This window comes from Gadus morhua, chromosome 4, assembly GCF_902167405.1.
Source record: "Gadus morhua chromosome 4, gadMor3.0, whole genome shotgun sequence".
NCBI lineage: Eukaryota > Metazoa > Chordata > Actinopteri > Gadiformes > Gadidae > Gadus > Gadus morhua.
The window spans coordinates 11,888,375-11,908,260 of NC_044051.1; the positions used below are offsets into that span (position 1 = coordinate 11,888,375).

Sequence of the window (19,886 nt, forward strand, 5' to 3'; positions counted from 1 at the left end):
TGGCTATGATCCTTTCAGCCCAGGGATGGAATTGGCAAACGTAATTAAGAAGTCTGTTGCACATATTCAAGTATTCTATTTATTGAGCTTTCATTTATACAATTGTGACATTGCTTGTGTTTGCCAAAGTGATTGACGAGTACATTTCTTTACATTAAGTACATCACTTGCGATGCAAATTTACAGACAAAGATGAGGGCGAACAGGAAAAAGCTTCTAAACCACGGTCTCTACAGTAGAACATACACAAACGGCGTACTTTAAAATGGGAAAAGACGGATGGGTGAATACTGCGGATCAAGGCAGAGAGCGGCCTGTGAGACCTCCCCTTTTCTTTTTCTTTTTTACATTTCTCAAGCACTCATTCAACAGATTTTACATCCGATAATGGCTGCCATAGAATGTGACGCATGACATGATCACAGGAACCTTCCAACCCCAAACATGGCCTCTGATGCCCTTAAGTTACAGAGACCCACATACAAAGAAAATAAACCCTGAAGAAAATGAGGGCCATGTTCTAATCAATGCTTGAATTGACGTCAATGTGAGTGAACATGTGTTTTGGACACGGGTAGTGGTGGTAAAGACTCGTTCCTGCGTTGTGAAGCAGGATATAGGTCGTCACAACAAGGCCAACAATCATCCATTGCAAGGCTGTGGCAAAAACAAGTAGTCATCGGCAGTGCATTCATCGTCTGATTGGAGATTTCAATCCAAAACGCTATATATACTTAATAGAAAAAAGCATAAGCTTTACTTCATTAACAAATCGAGCATTGAGAAAATTTGATTCACTATATAAACAAAAGAAAATCACTGCTGAATGTATCTGCTTTGACTACACAGCAATTAAAGTAATTTGTGTAATTTAATCTCACTATTGTACTAATCTCTTTAATTAGACATGCATTCAAGTGCACACTTATTTTCCCTATGCTAATCCTTCCAATGAGGTGCAAAAAACAAAGCTAATAAGCAAAAACAGTGCAAATGGAGAAAGAAATAGACTGAGATTGAAGACAAAACACATACAATACGGCATTCTACCTCCCAAAAGTACAGTCATATTGACTCCGTCCAAAACAATTTGAATATAATCAATTTGAATAATAAAAGTAATAAATAATTCTTAGGAAAATATGCTGAAATATTGCAACTGTACATCAATACTGGCCAAAGAGTACATTATGGTGAAGAGAATGTCTGTGAGCAGTGGCCTTTACAGCAACACGTAAACAATTGGCATTATGAGTTTAACAAAAAGATAACTTGGAACAATCTTGTATATAAAAAGTTAAAAGTTAATTTTGTCAGGATTTCTCACGACATACAAACACGCACACACGCAGATATCGCCACATGTTGCATTCGCTCACACACAGTTTGCATGACCATTACATGCTCCTTCATCCCTGGAATGGACTTGTTTCTCTGTGGAATGTGTAGAGTACATGAGGTCTGATTGTAAAAATCAGGTGCCATTTCATCTTTAGTCTCAAAGCATCTCCAGGTGTTTCTGTGTACCAGCAATATCAAAGAAAAAAAAAGTTTTTACATGAACAGTCTCAGACATGCAAAATTCAACTTACAGTTGTAATAAATACAATAACCTCTCGAAGATTGTTGTGGGCTTACGTTTTCAACAAAATCCCCAAATAATAATGATTATGGTTTACAAGAGAATAACGAGAATATACATCACTTTTGTACAGTATGCATTTGATATTTTGCTGTATGTGTCTTTTGCTACTAGTTATATAGACAGTATTGGCCAAGGGCACTTTTCAAGCTCTTTACAATTCATAATTTTCTCAGAAATCATAACAAAAATCCACATGGTTTTTCATCAAAAAGTGTTACGTTGGTCTGCGCTCAACATTTTGCACATTTCCACCACAAATGCAAAAAAAACAGGAAATAATCAAAACTCAAAATCAAATACATCTACAAAAGAAAATATACAAAAACTAAAAAAAAGGCATTAGAAGCATTACAGCAAATGAGAACCAATGGGAGTGGTTGGTTGAATCAGATCATGCAGGTACAAAACTACAACTGTGGCACCCGTTCACCATGGAGTTTTTTTCTGCTATTTATTAGCGGACACATTAACTTCCCCAATGACATGTTTCCATGCTAACACTGTCGTCACCTGTACAAGATGGGCACTAGTGGTTTCCCCTTCTTAAAAAAAAGGAATTTGGTCACTCGTTTTCAGTCAGTCTCGTCGCCATTCTTTTACACAAGGTCTCCCAATCCCAGACAGCAAGACAGAGAGACAGAGAGACAGAGTGACAACGACAGAGACAGAGAAAGAAAAAATGAGCAAGAAAATGAGCAAGACAGAGAGACAGAGACAGAGAGAGAGTGAATGCGAGAGAGAGTGAGGGAGTGAGAGAGAGACATCAAGGCAGACATGAGTGTCTGAAGCCAGAAGGGGGAGCTATGGAGACTTCCACGAGACGGGAGTGATACACAGTGAGTGTGGAAGTTCTCTCAGTTCAGAAGTTTGACAATCAATTTCATCGTTGACGACCTGTGTTTTTAAGACTTTGTTGCCTTCATATGAGCAAGTCTATGAATGGGTAGAGGGGGAGGAGGAGAGAGATAAAGAGGAGGAGGAAGAGGAGGAAAAGAGGATGACAGATCAACTGCCCGGGAATAACAAAGTCAGAGGCAGTCCGGCTGCTTCTGGGTGGTGGAGTTCAGAAAGGAATCGGGAGGAGGGACACAGGAGTGGAATCCATCCCATCCTCTCGGTGTGGTCCCAGGGGTGACGGGTTGGCTGATTGTGTTTGACAGTGGCTTGGTTAGGGACGCATCAGAAGTAGAGGGCAGGCTCGCTGCTGTAGTCAGACAGGGAGGAGCTGTCCGCTGGGGTGAGCTAGAAACAAAACACAGATGGAACGGAGTCAAAGCTGCTTCTGCCATCCGGAAGTTTGTATATATTTTACCAACAGCTTTTTTGTGAGTTTTTGTTGATTGTCTTATTTTAGCAACTGTATTATATATGATGTCCTTGAGCTACTATATATTTTTATCTTTACCTCCCCCCCACAATTGTTTTTTTAACTGTACTGTGCATTTCTTTGTGCAGGCAAATCCCATCACAACATAACTCACTTATAAACAAGGGCATACAAGTAACGTGACATGGCCAATATCAAATCATTGTATTTTAGTTGTTATAGGATAATCTTATCACATAAGGGTTCAAAAGTTAATTATTCCTTCAAATATCCCTTCTTACCCTAACCTTAAATATATGTAAATACTTTGTTGTGGTGTAGGGATTTTGGTATATTGGTCAAGTCCTACATCATTAGGTATTTTGTCACCAAGATGGCTTCCTTCAAATGTGTTGGGTTCGCCCCGGTTCTGAGGTTGTACACCTTGAACTCTTACCATGACTTCCTCTGAAATCCCGGTTTGCTGTGCCTTGGCTTCCCTCAGGAGAGCGGGGTCGTCCATTTTGTGTTCTTGCCAGGTGTTGAAATCCACCGAATGCTTGGGAATGTAGTTGGATAAGTCTGAAGAAAACAGAAGAAATACAACGTAAAAATCAGTCCTACAATGCAAGAAGAACATGCCAAGCAATAATCATCCGCCTAGTCGATTAGATATTTTGTTTGCGTGAAAACACACACACACACACACACACACACACACACACACACACACACACACACACACACACACACACACACACACACACACACACACACACACACACACACACACAAAAAGATGAAAGCTTTTCTTATATAAACCCAAAACCCTTGTACAATTAGAAGAAACCCTGAAACCAAGACCCAGTAGTTAATGCACAGAATGACACTTGGGCACATGTGACACATTTCATGACTATCGTCCTCAAGCCCCATGGTATCATTATGATCCATTAAATCATTTATCAACCTAGCACTCAAAACAACAACATCCCTACTGATAACCCTTCTCATAACCTGCTGGACATGATCATGTGAAGTACAAAGTATGTATGCTCCATAAAAAGGGTATTTTGATTCTCAAACAAATGATTACGTGAAGTCATGATAATGGATGGATGTCTGGGCTTTCAAATTCAGCAACAGGTTTTCTTTGAACTTTTAAATATGAACGTTTTTGTTTGTTGGATTTAAACTGTTAACAAAGATGGCGACCAATCAGACAATTGGAATAGCTGCCGCATCTGTTACTATTAATGATTTTACAGTCCTCGCACAAATTCGCAGTGAACTCAAAGCCACCAAAAAAATGGTTTGAAAATGTTTGCGAATGTCTGCCTTTGATACCTAGAATAGAATAGAGCAAAATAAATATTAAATGTCCACCAAATGGACATCTTTCTATGGCTCACCAGACATTAAAGGGTTGGGTTAGTTCCTATTTGAATGCGCCTTTGGTCTGATAGTTATAGGTTTTGTTTAAATTGCAAACTGTCTGAGGTGTACCACTGTACTTTCTTTTTTATTATTCTCCAAAGCATGTTCTGAGACGACTCTAGGTTAAATGTCTTGAACCCCTAGGAATTGTCGAAGTACTTCAAGGAGCTGTTTGGAGTTGTCCAAACATGTAACCAAAGGATACAGGGCCATGGGTGCCCCCCCCCCCCCCCCCCCCCCCCATGACAGCATCTGTGGGCGTCAGTTGCGTGTTCTCGCTTCATGTGCATGTCCATTGTTTTCTCCTCACAGGCTGTACAATTGCTTTTGCAAGCAGAGGAATACCGCGTGCAGCTAGTGCCGTTTAAAATCAACAAATTGATCCAGAAAAGTTGTAACGCTTTAACTAACCAATCAATGCAGCTCTACGACCTGGGAAGAGTTCCAAATCCCCTCCCCCTTCCCCTCTTCCCTCTCCACCTGTGGCCAATGAAATCAGAGCCGCGCCCAACGTTGAAATGGACCCTCACCGTTGCTGTTGGTGGAGTGGCCTGCGGGGCCGGTGAAGCTAGGCCGGGGGATGTGGATGCGTCCCACCATGCTGGGCTGGTCGTCCGCCACCTCGGGCCCGACCCCGCCCTCCTCCTCGTCGTCGCTGTCCCAGGCGGTGCTCTCGGAGGGGTACTCATAGGTGCTTTGTAGGCTTGACTCGTTGAACGAGATCTGGGTCGAGAGAGACAGAGAGAGAGATTCATTATATTAGGGCTGTACAATTAATCAAATTTTTGGTTCAAAACAATCTCCAAACTAATCTAATCAAGTTTATTTTTTGCACAGCTGGATGCATATTTGTTCATTATTTTCGATTTGAACAATTTATATTTTAACTTTTTTTTTTAAGGGGGAAATTTCAAAGTTCTCAGTTACAAGGTATTTTTTTTAAAGGGAAATGCTGAATAAATGTTTTCATGTTGTCAAAGTCAAAAATAATAATAATAGTTTGAATAATCCTGATGTCAATATTGACCAAAATAATCGTGATTAGGATTTTTTCCATAATCGAGCAGCCCTACACTATATTATACGTTATGAGAATCAAGACGTAGCATATGCTGGAGGAAGCAGATGTATTGTAGATCATCTCAAGAGAAACTAGCCGATAGGCGCTAGCTATAGCATGTACAGACGGAGCAGGCGCAGCACACACCAGCTACAAAGAAAACGGTTCCGTTCCCCAGGCTCAACCCCATTATTGTACCCCTTTGAACTCTCCACGTGAATCCAATGGTGTTAGCCTTTCCCAGCGCCCATGGGATATTGCTTCCTCATTGGTGTGACATTAATCCCCAGGAGGCCCTTGCCCCCAATACAGCACCCTACTGCACTTTCTTTCCCAGGGCATTTCAGCCAGGCAGCTTACGTGTCCAGTCCACAGTGACAGCATATCACGTAAGTGTTTACATTGCTGATTAATGCATTCCAAATATCTAATGATTGGAAGCCCTTTGCACTCTGACAGGTTTAAAGACATTTTACGTGGACACACACACACACACACACACACACACACACACACACACACACACACACACACACACACACACACACACACACACACACACACACACACACACACCTCTGATACTGGTGATAAAGTGAGGTTACAAACATATCGTCATTTTGAATGGTATTGTATAGTCATGAAATGAAGATATCAACCAAGTTTTATAGTCTCAATTAAGGACAGGTAGAAGATACGCCCTCAAAATTATCAAAATACAAGGTTGTAAATGACAGGGTTTTACATTTCCGTATACTTCAATATAACAACGTTGTTAGTGGTACTTGGAGAGAATTTGATTAGTTTTTGATTTGCATCCACAGTAAATATAACTGGTAACAAGCATATGCTCCAGTTAACAAAAGCAGATGGAAAGGAGGGGAATATACACAATTGGAATCCAGCGTTAACAGTACAATATTTACCATCCGATTCCTTTTTATATACGTATTCCGCCAAGCACATATTTACAGTTAACACCCAACTTCTGCTGACTTTGGTGTCTATCACAACATTTTAGAATTTTCTGCAACCAGCCAGGAGAGGGCCTTGGAGAGACTGGTCTGACCAATGGGTTGACCAGAGGCTCTCTCACACTCTCTCTCTCACACACACACACACACACACACACACACACACACACACACACACACACACACACACACACACACACACACACACACACACACACACACACACACGTTTACTAAGTAGCAGTCAGCTGAGGGCGGGCTGGGCTCTCTGGTGTACCTGGCACCCATCATAAGATACAGGCTGTGCTTTAAAGCTGTCCCTAATCACCCTCTGAAGGCCGCCAACCCAGTAACACCAGCAGCGGCTCTATTCATTATAACCTATAGAGGCTATGCAGGGCTTGTACTGACCGCTGTATTTTATAATGCTGGATTTGAAAACTGACGTATCCTGTTAAAAATTATTATTCAACCTTTTATTATTTTATATTATTATTCAAGGCTGTGAGGGCATTGCTTTTGTAAACGTTTTGGAAACACATTCAGAATCCATTTATTCTACAGCAGATTCAACCCACACACCTTGTCATGTTTAAAAAAACATTTCAAATCTAAAAAGGTGGACGGCCTCTTTCCAAATAGTACCTCGATTCTTTCTCTTTTTCATCTTTCCAGCTATGTAGACTTAGAGATTTGCTCGCCTCTCGCTCAGTCCCCTATGCCGAAGGACTAGGAAAAAAAAATCGCAGCGAGCCACTGTCAGCCGCTCAGACTGACAAATCTGTTGGAGGCAGCGTCCATTTTTAGCCCGGTTTGCTTTCTCTTCAGTTCCTCCTGTAAAGTGTAACACATCCCATCTCTGAGGAAGTTACTTGATGCCAAACCGAGAGTTGATCAATAAGTCAGACCCTGCGCTTCCTCAATCTGGCCTCCTTTCCCTGCACTGTTTGAGTCTTCCAGCATGAGCACCTCTTTATCTATGTTTGCTGACATCACAGAATATTCAATCTAACAAGGAAATAATAAGTGCACAGAGCCATATTCAAAGATTAGATTGAAGGTGGATGAAGATAGATCCAAACGTTCATCTCCTCCCTCATCCGAGAAGTTGTTTGTTATTATTTTAAACCCATTATCTCACAGATAACGCCAGGAACAACACACACACACACACACACACACACACACACACGTATGAAATTTGTTCCAGCCACGTTTCTTCATTTGCTAATGTAATTGTTGCAATGTAATATCTCAACTTTCAAGTTCACCCTGATCCACAGTACCAGCAAAGTAAGTGTGCGTGCGTGTGCGTGCGCGTGGGTGCGTGCACCCATCTTCCTGCAGCCAGTGCACATTAGCTCACGTCCTCAACATATCTCTTCCACTGTTCCTCTTTCTCCGTCTCTCCCTCCTTTCACCATACTCCGTGTATCACTATATGCAGCTCTTTGCCCACTCATGCAAAGAAAAGTAGATCTCATAAAACGAAAACAAGTGTGGTTGTGCGACAAGCTCTTCATTGGCTGCTAGCAGAGACGCTGAATACTCCAAATCAGTCATCAAACCCACGCTTCCAAGAAGTCATGACTCCCCCCCCCCCCCCCCCCACACACATTTTGTGAAACAAATGTTAGCGTGACACATAACAATATTCACTACATCGACTTTACAGTCGATACTGTTCACGACACTCGACGCAGTGCAAAGCGATCCAGTGAAAAGGTGCAGGAGTCGGAACCCTTCACTTCCCTGTCGCTTACGCCGTCTATTGGAGCGAAGGCTTGTCAGAGGAGTGTGTGTTCGGGGGAGAAAGGCTTCTCTGTTGGCCCTCATCTACAGAGACAGAGACAGAAGCAAACCACCACCACTACTTCCTCAGTGATGCAGCACACCCGCCCCCACCACCACGGCTGCACTCAGAGCCATCATGAAGTGAATTCAGGGCAGCTACGCGCCGCGGTCAATTGCGTCCTCTATCTGTAAGATTGTTATACATTCACCAGCATGCCCCTCTCTCCCTCTCCCGCTGCCATCCAACAGAAGTGCTTCTACCCATCCCCCCTCCCCAATCCCAGCCATCCAATCAAACGAGAGCACTGTCCCCCAGACTTTGCACGCAAACTCTTAACATCGGCTTCCTTAAACAACTGAAAGCGACACTGAAAATGTTTCGATGCTACAACATTTTGTTGGAATTGGTGTGTAAGTCTGTTTCTGTTCCTTAATTGTGTTGTGTGTTTGTGTGCGTGTGTGTGATTCTCTGCATGTGCATGCCTCTCTGCATGTATTTTGTGTGTGTGTGCGTGCGTGTGTGCACGCACGTGTTCAAAAGCTGTAGCCACTCCTGGCGAATTACAGTAGAGTATAGCTGTAGAGTATAGCTGTAAGTAACCATCTCTCCAAGCAGCCTGACCAGCGCACTGATTACCGGCTAATCTCCAGTTGGCCAGTTAATATTAGCAGCGTGGCCCAGGACCTGACCCAGGAGTTTAAACCATGGCAGCCTGAGCAGCATCTCGCTAGCTAGAGGCTAATGAGGCTACGCTGCTCCACATTCACTCCTAATACACAGGCGCTATTGTGCCTGTTGAGGTGGGACTCAAATGCAAAACTGAAGAGGAAACATATTATCTGTGGCAAAATGTTGATTTCAATAGCCTATATGGATTATCGTACCACACATTGATATTAAACAACGTTTTTTATTTATTTACTTTTTTACATGAATTGACACAGATTGAGGTCTTCCTCTCAGCTGTAACTAATTAGATGAGACAATTGCACCAATTTCCTGTAATGAGTTGTTCACCAATGAGGAGGGGGGAGGGAATATAATTAAGAATCATTTACGCTTTATGACAATAATTAATCATGTCATGGAATATCTAGCCTCATGATTATGTGATTATGTTACCACTGATTTAATGCCCTGTGGGAATGCAAGGCTGATGGGCGGGGGGGGGGGTGTAGCATTACTGGAGGATTCCTACCTGAATTCCAATACACTTCTACAACTCTTCTAGGAGAGTTACACTTGAAGCGTCTAGTAACTGTTCCTCGCAGGAAGGAACAGAAAGGCAAAAATGATCATAGCTGCCAAAAAATGTAAGAGAAAACATCACACCAAGCCTTCAAACATGCATTAAATCAATCAAAGGAATCAATCAAAATCACACGACCGATTTCCCTTTTGTGTCCATTTTTTTTTACCAGTGTGAGAAATTCCAACGGCAAAGATGGGTGACCTCCATCCACTGGCGTGTGTCAGCTTGGTGGTTGCATGTATCTCTCACACACCACAGGCCCTTTCGACAGTTCCCAGAAAACCCCTCTGTTAAATGTAGAACAGGGAAAGTAATTTAGCTTCGTTGGCGGTTAACAGCGTCTGCCTCGCGCACGGGAGGTTAAATAAGTGAACTCACAAGCTTTTATAAATAGCAACGTCCTTAAAAGCACCAAGGAGCCTCTTTAGCAAGTCAAGTGTTACAGTGTTATAGCGGGAAACGTGTCCACATTCGTGTGTGTGACGAGGTGTAAAGCTAGTTAGCATCCATAGTGTGTGTGTGTGTGTGTGTGTGTGTGTGTGTGTGTGTGTGTGTGTGTGTGTGTGTGTGTGTGTGTGTGTGTGTGTGTGTGTGTGTGTGTGTGTGTGTGTGTGTGTTGACACTACGCGTCTGGAGATACCGTGAGTCACTGCTGCTGCTTTAGCGCACTCCGAAACTCCGCACCGGCGGGTATTTATATCGCTCTTTGTGTGGGAGAGTGATTTAATATTTGTTCTTTTTATAGCGCATGCCGTGGTAACAGGATTACAAGGAGTAACAGCCTGTTGCTACATTCGGAATAAAAGAAGATTTTTGCGATAAAAAACACAAGATGGGATTGTCTTGAATGGACCTTTTATCACAGATGGATAATACCCGGGGTGCACACAGGTGTATCTCAGGAGGATAATTACAGGCACCGGCATGCCTACAGACCCATCATTTAGTAAATGAGCTACACCTGTTTGCGACTGTACTCTGTTTCTCTTCCACATCCAAGGCTCATGGCTGGGGCATACACCTGGGTTTTAGTCTGATATTATATCTTAGTTACACTCTTATTACAGACAAGCGTCGACAAATCGAGGCATTTCTAAACTAACTACCCAGGAAATGTTCTGCCTTATAGGCCAAGCAATTAAAGAGGTTAACACTAACATAAGCGAAAGTGAGCGTGTGTTGTGCGAGTGTGTGTTTTCTTTCCAGGCATCCTAATGACAGGATAGAATAGCTTGCGTTTCCCTGGCGACGGGCACCATGGTTATGTGAGAGAGAGAGAAATGGGAGAGTGGAGGTGGAGTGACATAGAGAGAGAGAGAGAGAGAGAGAGAGAGAGAGAGAGAGAGAGAGAGAGAGAGAGAGAGAGAGAGAGAGAGAGAGAGAGAGAGAGAGAGAGAGAGAGAGAGAGAGAGAGAGAGAGAGAGAGAGAGAGAGAGAGAGAGAGAGAGAGAGAGAGAGAGAGAGAGAGAGAGAGAGAGAGAGAGAGAACAGACTGCCCTTTGAGAACTACATGCAAAAACCACTCCACCACACACATATCAATGTTTCCTGCAGGCAGCACAACACTGGACACCCCCGAATCAAACGATCGTTCATGGCCCAAACGTAGCCTACATATATATCTCGGATATCGCCGGCGCTCGCGGCCAGCATGAATATATTTATAAACAAAGCTTGGGTACCCTTTGCCATTGTACAACCCCAACATCATGAGGTCTGTCGGAAATCATTGACTTTCCAAAGCGACGGCTTTCAGCAAAGACATGCATTATGCAACCCCCCTATATCCACCCTTAAAGGGAAACCAGGGAACCAGCTGGGGTATTATGGGATATTCACCAACAACTTCGAAAAAGCAAACCACTGATACTACCTGTCCAGATGCCGTTATAAATAAACACAGACACACACACGCACACGCACAAACACACACTCAGCTGAGGGCTAGTGTGTGAACAGTTCTTGTGTAAAGCGCACTTATCCCTTCATCTGCTTATTGTCATGCACTAAAAAGAAGACACTCACACACTGAATTAAACATGACGCCGATCCTGGGGCTTCGCCGGCTGAATGTTAACTACATGGCCTGCGCAGGGCTGTTCCCTGCACCCCTCTCCACGTGAAACAGCCTACCGTGGATGCACAGGTGAAAGGCCGTAGACAGGTGGGATTGCCTTATATGACAAAGGATGCCATTTTGTTTTCTAGTCAGGGGTGAAAAGAACCAGCTTGACCTTCTGTCTACCTCTTATATTACTTACAAGAAAAAGCCTATAAGGCTATTTGTTTTCAAAGTGCCTATAGTTCCTAGTGTGTGTGTGTGTGTGTGTGTGTGTGTGTGTGTGTGTGTGTGTGTGTGTGTGTGTGTGTGTGTGTGTGTGTGTGTGTGTGTGTGTGTGTGTGTGCGTCTTCGATTTGCTTGTTAACTCATATAAGCTGACACGGATCAATCTTGTGCCATCAACAACAAACTTGGGCAGCAATAATCTTGTCAACTCTTGACCCCAGAGTCACAACAACGATAACCCAGCATCAGGTGTGAGTGGGTGAGAGAGAGCCAGTGGGCGTGAAAGAGGGAGAACGGGAGTACAGGATTGAGAAGGGTGCAGCTAAGAGGAATGGCTGGCCGCAGTGCCATGAGGGGTAAATTATTAAACACAATGGACTTTCACACCTTATGCCAAGAAGACAAACAATGCAAAGCTATGCTTAGAGGCTCACCCTTTCACAGAGCACTTCCTGTTCGGGAGGGAATTCCATTCCCAGTCTTATTTTAAATCTGCATGCCATGACATTTAACCACTGGCGGGGGGTTCCACGGGAAGCAAACGCACACACACCGAACACCCAACTTCAAATAACTTGGGTGTTTGGCACAAAATGCGTCTGCAACAAGTCAAGAGAGCCCTTGTCTCACACACACACACACACACACACACACACACACACACACACACACACACACACACACACACACACACACACACACACACACACACACACACACACACACACACACACGACTAGTGAGGTTAAGAGCAGATATCATTGTGGCAAGTTGGTTTTAAAATACACCCCTGCCAGAACACATTTCTACAGAGGTTTAGTCACAGAACACTCGAACACACCCTAAGATATTTCATAAGTATGTTTGACTTAGGTTAATAAAACATGAAAGCATACAATTCAGTCAAGGCTTTTTTGGTGTACACTAAATGGTAGGTTGGGCGAAGTGGTTTTGGATCCATGTTTGTTTCAGTTCCGTAGCTGGAGACAGTATTTTGTTTTTGGTCCCTGCCATACTGTTTAAGAACCGCTAGCCAAGTTAAATAATTACGCTCAGAAATGTATCAGCAAGCCAAAATAATGACTGCGATAGAACGGCAACATTATGGCTTGAATTCCTCCTCTGATTATCAACATTCCTAAACCAAGTCAGAGTCATCTTTAAAGTGTAATGAACGTTTCATTGAAGTGTACCATACAAGAGCCAATCTATTGGCAGTGCTGGAAAATGAGCCACAGAGCGGTTATATAACTAGCTGAAGGAGACTCGCGGGCTTAATCAGTAAAACAGTCACGTTCAGAGAACTTAAGTGTGGAAGATGCGCCGCGCCTTCACCCATTCTAATTACTAGCCTGACTGATTGGATGAAATGGCTAGCATAGTCTGTTTAGTCTTATTAAACAAGTGTGTGTTAAGTGTGGAGAACCTCCTCTACGCAGATGAACACAGCGGCCAACAAAACATCCTCCTTTTCTCTGTCACTCTCTCTCTCTTTTTCCTTCATGTTCTTCCTCTGATGTCCCGCTCACAAACGGCATCCCATAATAACTACTCGAGGAGGAGAGAAGGAGGAAGAAGAAGGAAAAAAACAACAACACAACACTCAACCCCTTCCCCGTCTGATTTCCAGCTGCAGTACTTCTGGGCAAAAATAAATAAAAAATGGAATTATTGTCAACCATAGAAAACCGTAATCCAATTTTTCAACTGAAATATATATTTTTTTGAAACCCCGCCACAAAATGGTTTCTGTATGGAGCGCAGCAAGTACTAGATACAGCGAGCCCTTGGAGATGATATGCAAATCCACGAGGGATGCGGCACCAGAAGTCGCACTTGACCTATTTAGCACCTACACCGTTGCTCCGCGAACCAGGAAGACAATAACAAACCGTGACAGAGAGGGAAGGCGACAAAAGGGCCTGAGACACAGAGAAAGCAATAGACACACGAGACGCAGATAAAGCTGGGGAGATAAATTAGATAAAAGAAAGATAGTGTTAAAGCAAGAGAGACAAAGAGAGAAATCAAAAGGGAGATATCAAAAGAAAGAGAGAGAGAGAGAGATAGAGTGGAAGAATAATAAATAAAGAAGATAATAAAGAATTAACCGACTCAGTTGTAAAAACTGTGGGGTTCTCGTAACCGGTTGATGTGATTAAGAAATGGAGAGAGAGAGAGAGAGAGAGAGAGAGAGAGAGAGAGAGAGAGAGAGAGAGAGAGAGAGAGAGAGAGAGAGAGAGAGAGAGAGAGAGAGAGAGAGAGAGAGAGAGAGAGAGAGAGAGAGAGAGAGAGAGAGAGAGAGAGAGAGAGAGAGAGAGAGAGAGAGAGAGAGAGAGAGAGAGAGAGAGAGAGAGAGAGAGAGAGAGAGAGAGAGAGAGAGAGAGAGAGAGAGAGAGAGAGAGAGAGAGAACTGGATCCCAGGCAGCATTCCCCTCACACACCCCAACACCGGTTCACATCCCACACATCAGGAATGGAGCAGATGAACAGGGCTTTGATCCAAGATCGAACGAGGGAAGGAGGATATGGAAATAGTTTTTGGAAACGTTAGCGTAAAAACTATTATGTGGAGGTGTAGGAGGAGGAGGAGGAAGAGGTTGAAGTAGTGTTTCAACCACATATTCAGAGATGTTCAAAGTCTCATGCGCTCTGCGTTACGTGCGAGTGTGCGTGTGCGAACTTGAAACCATTTTCCGGCCTGTAGCTGATCATGAAAGGGTTTTCTGGGGGTTGAAACAGCAGCTCTCTCACGAAACCACCCAAACCAAAATGCTGAGCGTAGGCCATCTCTTATACACACACACACAAACACACTTGGTGTGTGTTCAAACACACACACACACACACACACAAATTACACAGGGCCCATCTAACCCCCTGCTTTTGTAATTACATGCGAGGCCCTGCCCAGAAACTCTTGGCCCATATCAGGCCTAAATGATGGCCGAGTAGAGAGCAACACACACACACACACACACAAAAGCAGCAGGCATTTGGTGGAGCTCCAACACATAAAGAACTAGAGAAGGGCAGGACAAAACACAGACACACACACTTAGGCCAGCCCCGGTCTAACAGACACATTCACATAGGCGTGTGTAGCTAAACAGGCCACACACACACACACACACACACACACACACACACACACACACACACACACACACACACACACACACACACACACACACACACACACACACACACACACACACACACACACACACACACACACACACACACACACAACTATAGGCACTTTGAAAACAAATAGCCTTAAAAGTACTGTGCATTTATTATTTACTGAAATGTATCTTTCCAATGTTACATATCAGTAGAGTACGCCGTAATTGTAGATTATGCATTCAGGTCAAATTTAGCACAAATACTTGAATTAATTATAATGATCATTGCAACTCATTTATTACTTTGACCATTTCTGATATCGCATCATCTACAATTTGAAAAGCAGGGGGCACGGGGAACATAACATCCCCACCGTCACTAAATATGTTCCCCGCTTCTGTTGGCTACCGAGAGGCCTTGGTGATACGCTGGCATAGAGTGAAGGATTATGGGGGATGGCATTGGCCACAGGGATCGGCATTCACCTCGCCAAGGTCTTTGGAGAGAAACAGAAGAGACACTGGCCTAGATTGAAGGGCCGCCAGCAGTCTCAACATAATCACTATCAACAGAGGTGTGCCTCAGTGGACTTCAATGGGTACGGCAAAGTACTGGCACAGCCCAGCTCGGGAGCGGATGATTGGTCCAAATGTGAACACCTCATAGAACGCCTGAAAAGGTCAACAGACAATCCGTAGGCACCCACCCAGAGTACTGTATGTATGCATTGGTTGGACAAGCTTTTTCACTTCTTTGAAGGTTGCAGGTGGTAGACAAAGGTCACAAGTGGCGTTCATGAAGTTCCTTTTATGATTAGATTGTTTTTTACACCACAGCATTGTTTTGAACCAAAAAGGCGAGTATAGGAGTTTAAGTTTGTGGCTCAGCAGAAAGCAGAAAACGGGAGTTCAAGTCCACCGCTTCGTCTCAGAGTATATAAATGGGAAGGAGGTTTATTCCTCGCTGGCAGTAGCCTCGCTGGCAGTAGCCTATCTGGGACCGCTCCCAGTAGTAAAGACATCTCTGTCTAAAGCCTGGAGATCCAGACTTGATAACATTGTCTGGTCAACGTTTTGTCATATAAAAAAAATATAGATTCTGACCGACTTGTGTCGCAACAGCCGGTGGTGTACTGTAAATGAACCATGTAATCCACTTTATTGTAGTAGAAAAGTAGCTCCGGTATTAGCATTATTGCATAAAAAAGGTATTTAGTACAACACAAATTCCCAGTCAAAGACGTCAAACTTTTCACCCAATAACACCACCAGCAATGTTAAAATATCCACATTCTTTCTGCCGATAAGCCGAACCATTCCAGGTCTGTGCAAATATGGGTTTAACCACTTCCAAACAAACTTGTTGCACTGACTAAACCACAGTCATCTCAAGCTCAAATCATTAGTGCCTGGAATGTTGCCTCTCTCTTCTTATGTTGTTAATGTTATTAGTTTCCGCTTTCTTTAACATTCAATTCAATGTTTCTTGGGCTCATATGTCTGGCATTATAGGGAGTTTTCCCTGACAGGAATTTTCTGACCCTAAAGAGCCGGTTATCAGGCTGACATTCAACACAACAGCAGTTGCTACACAGCCCTTGTGTGTTCAGACAAAACCTGTCTTTTGTGAAAGACATGACAATGAAGAGGCCGACTTCCTTCCAACACTCCCATGTTATTGTTTTGACGCTGCGCCTCACAACAACCCAGAAACCCAATCCACCAAAACACAATTTCGTCCTCCCTTCAGGACAGGAAGTGGCCTTCTGCCAATGGCACGCCAGAGAAGAAGAGAGCCCCTCGGTCTTACCTTCTTGCCAGCCGAGCCCGTCTTGGCCAGGCAGGACTTCCCCAGGGAGAGGTATCCTCCGACGACCTCAATCTCGTCCGCCGCGGGGTAGCGCTTCTTCAGCAGGGTGCCCAGCTGCGAGTAGGGAGCCGGGGGCGTGGCGGGGGCCGCGGGGCCCGGCCGGACCCCACCGGACGCCGGGGAGGATGAGGAGGTGGGATCAGGTGGGAGGTCCGGGGAGTCTGTGGTGGTGGTGGTGGTCTCCGCCTTGCGTTTGGGCACCACCCTGAAGGTGTTGCCCTTGGTCTTGTGCATCATGGGGCTGGGCGCGGGGGGGCGCTCCACCTCGATGTCGTCGATGTTGGTCACCGGCAGGAACTCCCCGGCCGGGTCGGGGTCGGACGGGACCGGGGACAGGCCCGGCGGGGAGACGGACGGGACGGGGGACGGAGGGGGTGAGACGGCCGGGGGGGGAGAGGGGGAGGTCGTCAGGAGACGGGCGGGAGAGGGCGATTTGGGGACGTCGGTGGTGGTGGCGGTGGTGGTGGTGGGGCTGGGCGATGGCCTCCCCATCAGCAGCTCCTCGTCCTCGTCCTCGTCCTCGTCCGTTTGCCTCGCCGGCGGCGTGACAGGAGCGGGGGCCGTTGGCACTCGGGGCTCCTCTCCGGCCCTCTGGGTGGGGGGGTGCTTGGGGAAGGAGGCGGCGGGCGAGGAGGGGGGCGGCGGGGCGCCATGGCGTTTGGGGATGACCGTGAAGGTGTTCCGGGACTGCAGGCGCAGGTTGGCCAGCGCCCTGGCCGTGGAGTCGCCCTCGGGGATCAGGGAGAGGTCCGGTTTGGCCGTGGGCCGGATCTCGAACCCGGGGGAGCGTTGCACCCTGGGAGAGGCGGCGCCCGTAGGCGACTCGGCGCCGGCGGCCCGCCGGGGGTCCGGGGAGCGTGGCACCTTGGGTTTGGGGGACGACTCCCCAGAGGACTCCCTGTCCCTCTGCCTGGCGGGCCGGGGGGACTGAAGACCCCCGTTGGTCTCGTCTCGTTGGTTGACATCAGTACCGCCGTCCTCGAAGCGCTGGCGGTAGGAAGACACCGACGGGGGGGGTCCCGTCGGGGTTGGTTCTGATGGCGGGGGTCCCGACGGGACCTCGTCCTTCAGAGTGTCGGTGGCGGTTGGCGAGGGCTTTGGCCTGGAAGACTGGTGGCCGCCGGTCTGGAAGGCAGCCAGAGAGTGGGTCTGGCCCAGGTTGCGAACCGGTGAGCCTGGTTGGGGGTGCACCGCATAGGGCTTTGGCACCAGGTCTGGCTGTGGCTTCGGTCGGGCCCTGTGTTGGCTACCGGGGATGGAGTCCAGGCCCAGCAGGTCATCGATGCTTTGGGATTTCTTGTGCAGTTTTCCATAATTGCTGTCAAACTTCTGAAGCATCCGGCTCACCCTACCATGTCCCTCCTCCGTGTCATAGGGCGAGTAATCATAATCGTTACGGCCCAGAGTGCTAAGGTTCTCCTCGCTCTTACTTAATGTGGTGTCATAAATGACCACCTCCCTGGCCCTTATCTCAGTCACTCCGCTCCCTCTCCGGTCCAAGAGATCGTTAAGGGAGCTATAACTACTGACACCATTTTGTTGCAATTTGGACCCAGCTTCCTGATAGTAGTCTGGGTCGGATTCTATTATTATGATATTGTCTGCACGAATAGTCCGAATTCCCGGAACGCTCCCGTACAGTTCTAGTATGTGCTGGACGGGACGAGCCGAGTTCACCCTGTCCTGTTGCCTTTTCCTTTCCTTCTCCAGTTTGATGAAGGGGTTTTCCTGCAAAGGGCCCAAACTGTCATGCAGAACCAAGCTCTCTGGTCCTACGCATTCTTTCTCCGTGGTCTCCGAGGTGTCGTGGAGATCACCAGCAGACACCCATTGGTCTTTGTTTGTTTTCAACGGCGATAGGTCTGGGGATGCGAGGGTGCCACGCTTGCCTCCGAAGTGCTGATTGGCCGTGCTGATCGTGAAGCCCCGACTGGACCCAGTAGCACTCGTCCCATTGTCTGTTTTGAGTCCACTTTCGTTGCCCGTGACTTCGCTACCGTTAACCCGCTGTGAGCTCCCAGATGGACAAACCTCGGAAACGGCACCTGCTCCTCCAGACCCGCTACCTTTAGCTTTCCTTCGCTCGAGGATCTCTCGTTTCCAGGCCGGCATCCTCGGGCTCTCTTGCCCAGCCTCTTGGCGGAGAACGCGGACATCTCCGCCAGACATGGTGGAGGAGAGAGTGAATGTCTCCCGGGGAGGAGACGGGTCTTCCCGACGTGAGACAGCAAGCTATAGAAGGCTAGACGCGTACCTGCAGCGGTGTTTATTGTGCATGCATCGCCACAGCCTCTTTTTCTCTCTCTCTCTCGCTCGCTCTCTCACCCCCTCTCTAGAGTGATCCTCTCCCCTATTCTCCGTCTGTTGGGTCCCGCCCTACTAGCACCTGTAGCCCGACAACGTCATACTGATGCGTTCCGTCAAGCATTCAGAGGAGCTACCTCATTTGGTCTCACAGGGTTAAGAATACTCCCTTTTCATCCTAGCCGCTCAGCCCCTCTGAAACAGGCCACGCCCCTTCTATTGTTGACTGGGCTAAACAGGGCTCTCCGTCAAGGCTTTGGCCCCGCCCCTTTTCAATATGTAACCCTTTCGGGGATGATTTTCAACATAGACCTAATTGATATGCAAATTAAATGCACGAGCAGAAAGTATGGACTTTCACCGTTTAACATAAGATATTAATTTTACATTCAATATTCATGCTCGTGATTCATTGCTACGTTGCGCACTGTTCACTAAAATAAATTATTGGAAACTATGTAGGGCTTTAATCTCTGACGGCTGGGCGCAGGCTATGTATTTTGCAGTGACCGTCGATAAGGACTTCCATTGACTTTGTTCATCAAACATAAATACGCCTGATACGTAAATACGATAGATAATTTTAAAATTGCAGCTTTCCCCATGAATTCTACAGGAAAATACACATTGATTTAGCCATAGGCCATAATTATAATATAATTATATTTGGTAAAGAAAAAGGAACAAGGTACTGGTCCAATAACGTTTTATACGCTCTACTAAGTCTACTTGAAATAATGCATTGAAATGAATGCTTGGTACATAATATGTCTAATTGCATTTGGGGGAGAGATAGTCCGATCTCGCCCCCTTGTGAAGGTTCATAAT

General features: G+C 45.8%; 1 protein-coding gene across 1 annotated transcript; it reads right to left on the reverse strand.

Annotated features, from left to right (window-relative positions):
• Nucleotides 1–59: 59 nt before the first annotated feature.
• On the reverse strand, nucleotides 60–19,254 carry tprn (taperin). The gene is made up of 4 exons (XM_030354000.1): nucleotides 16,695–19,254; nucleotides 4,919–5,111; nucleotides 3,409–3,533; nucleotides 60–2,887 (listed from the first exon to the last, which is right to left on the reverse strand). Exons 1-4 carry the CDS (start codon nucleotides 18,921–18,923, stop codon nucleotides 2,825–2,827), a joined length of 2,610 nt encoding a protein of 869 aa, XP_030209860.1. The 5' UTR covers nucleotides 18,924–19,254; the 3' UTR covers nucleotides 60–2,824.
• Between the last annotated feature and the right edge of the window lie 632 nt (nucleotides 19,255–19,886).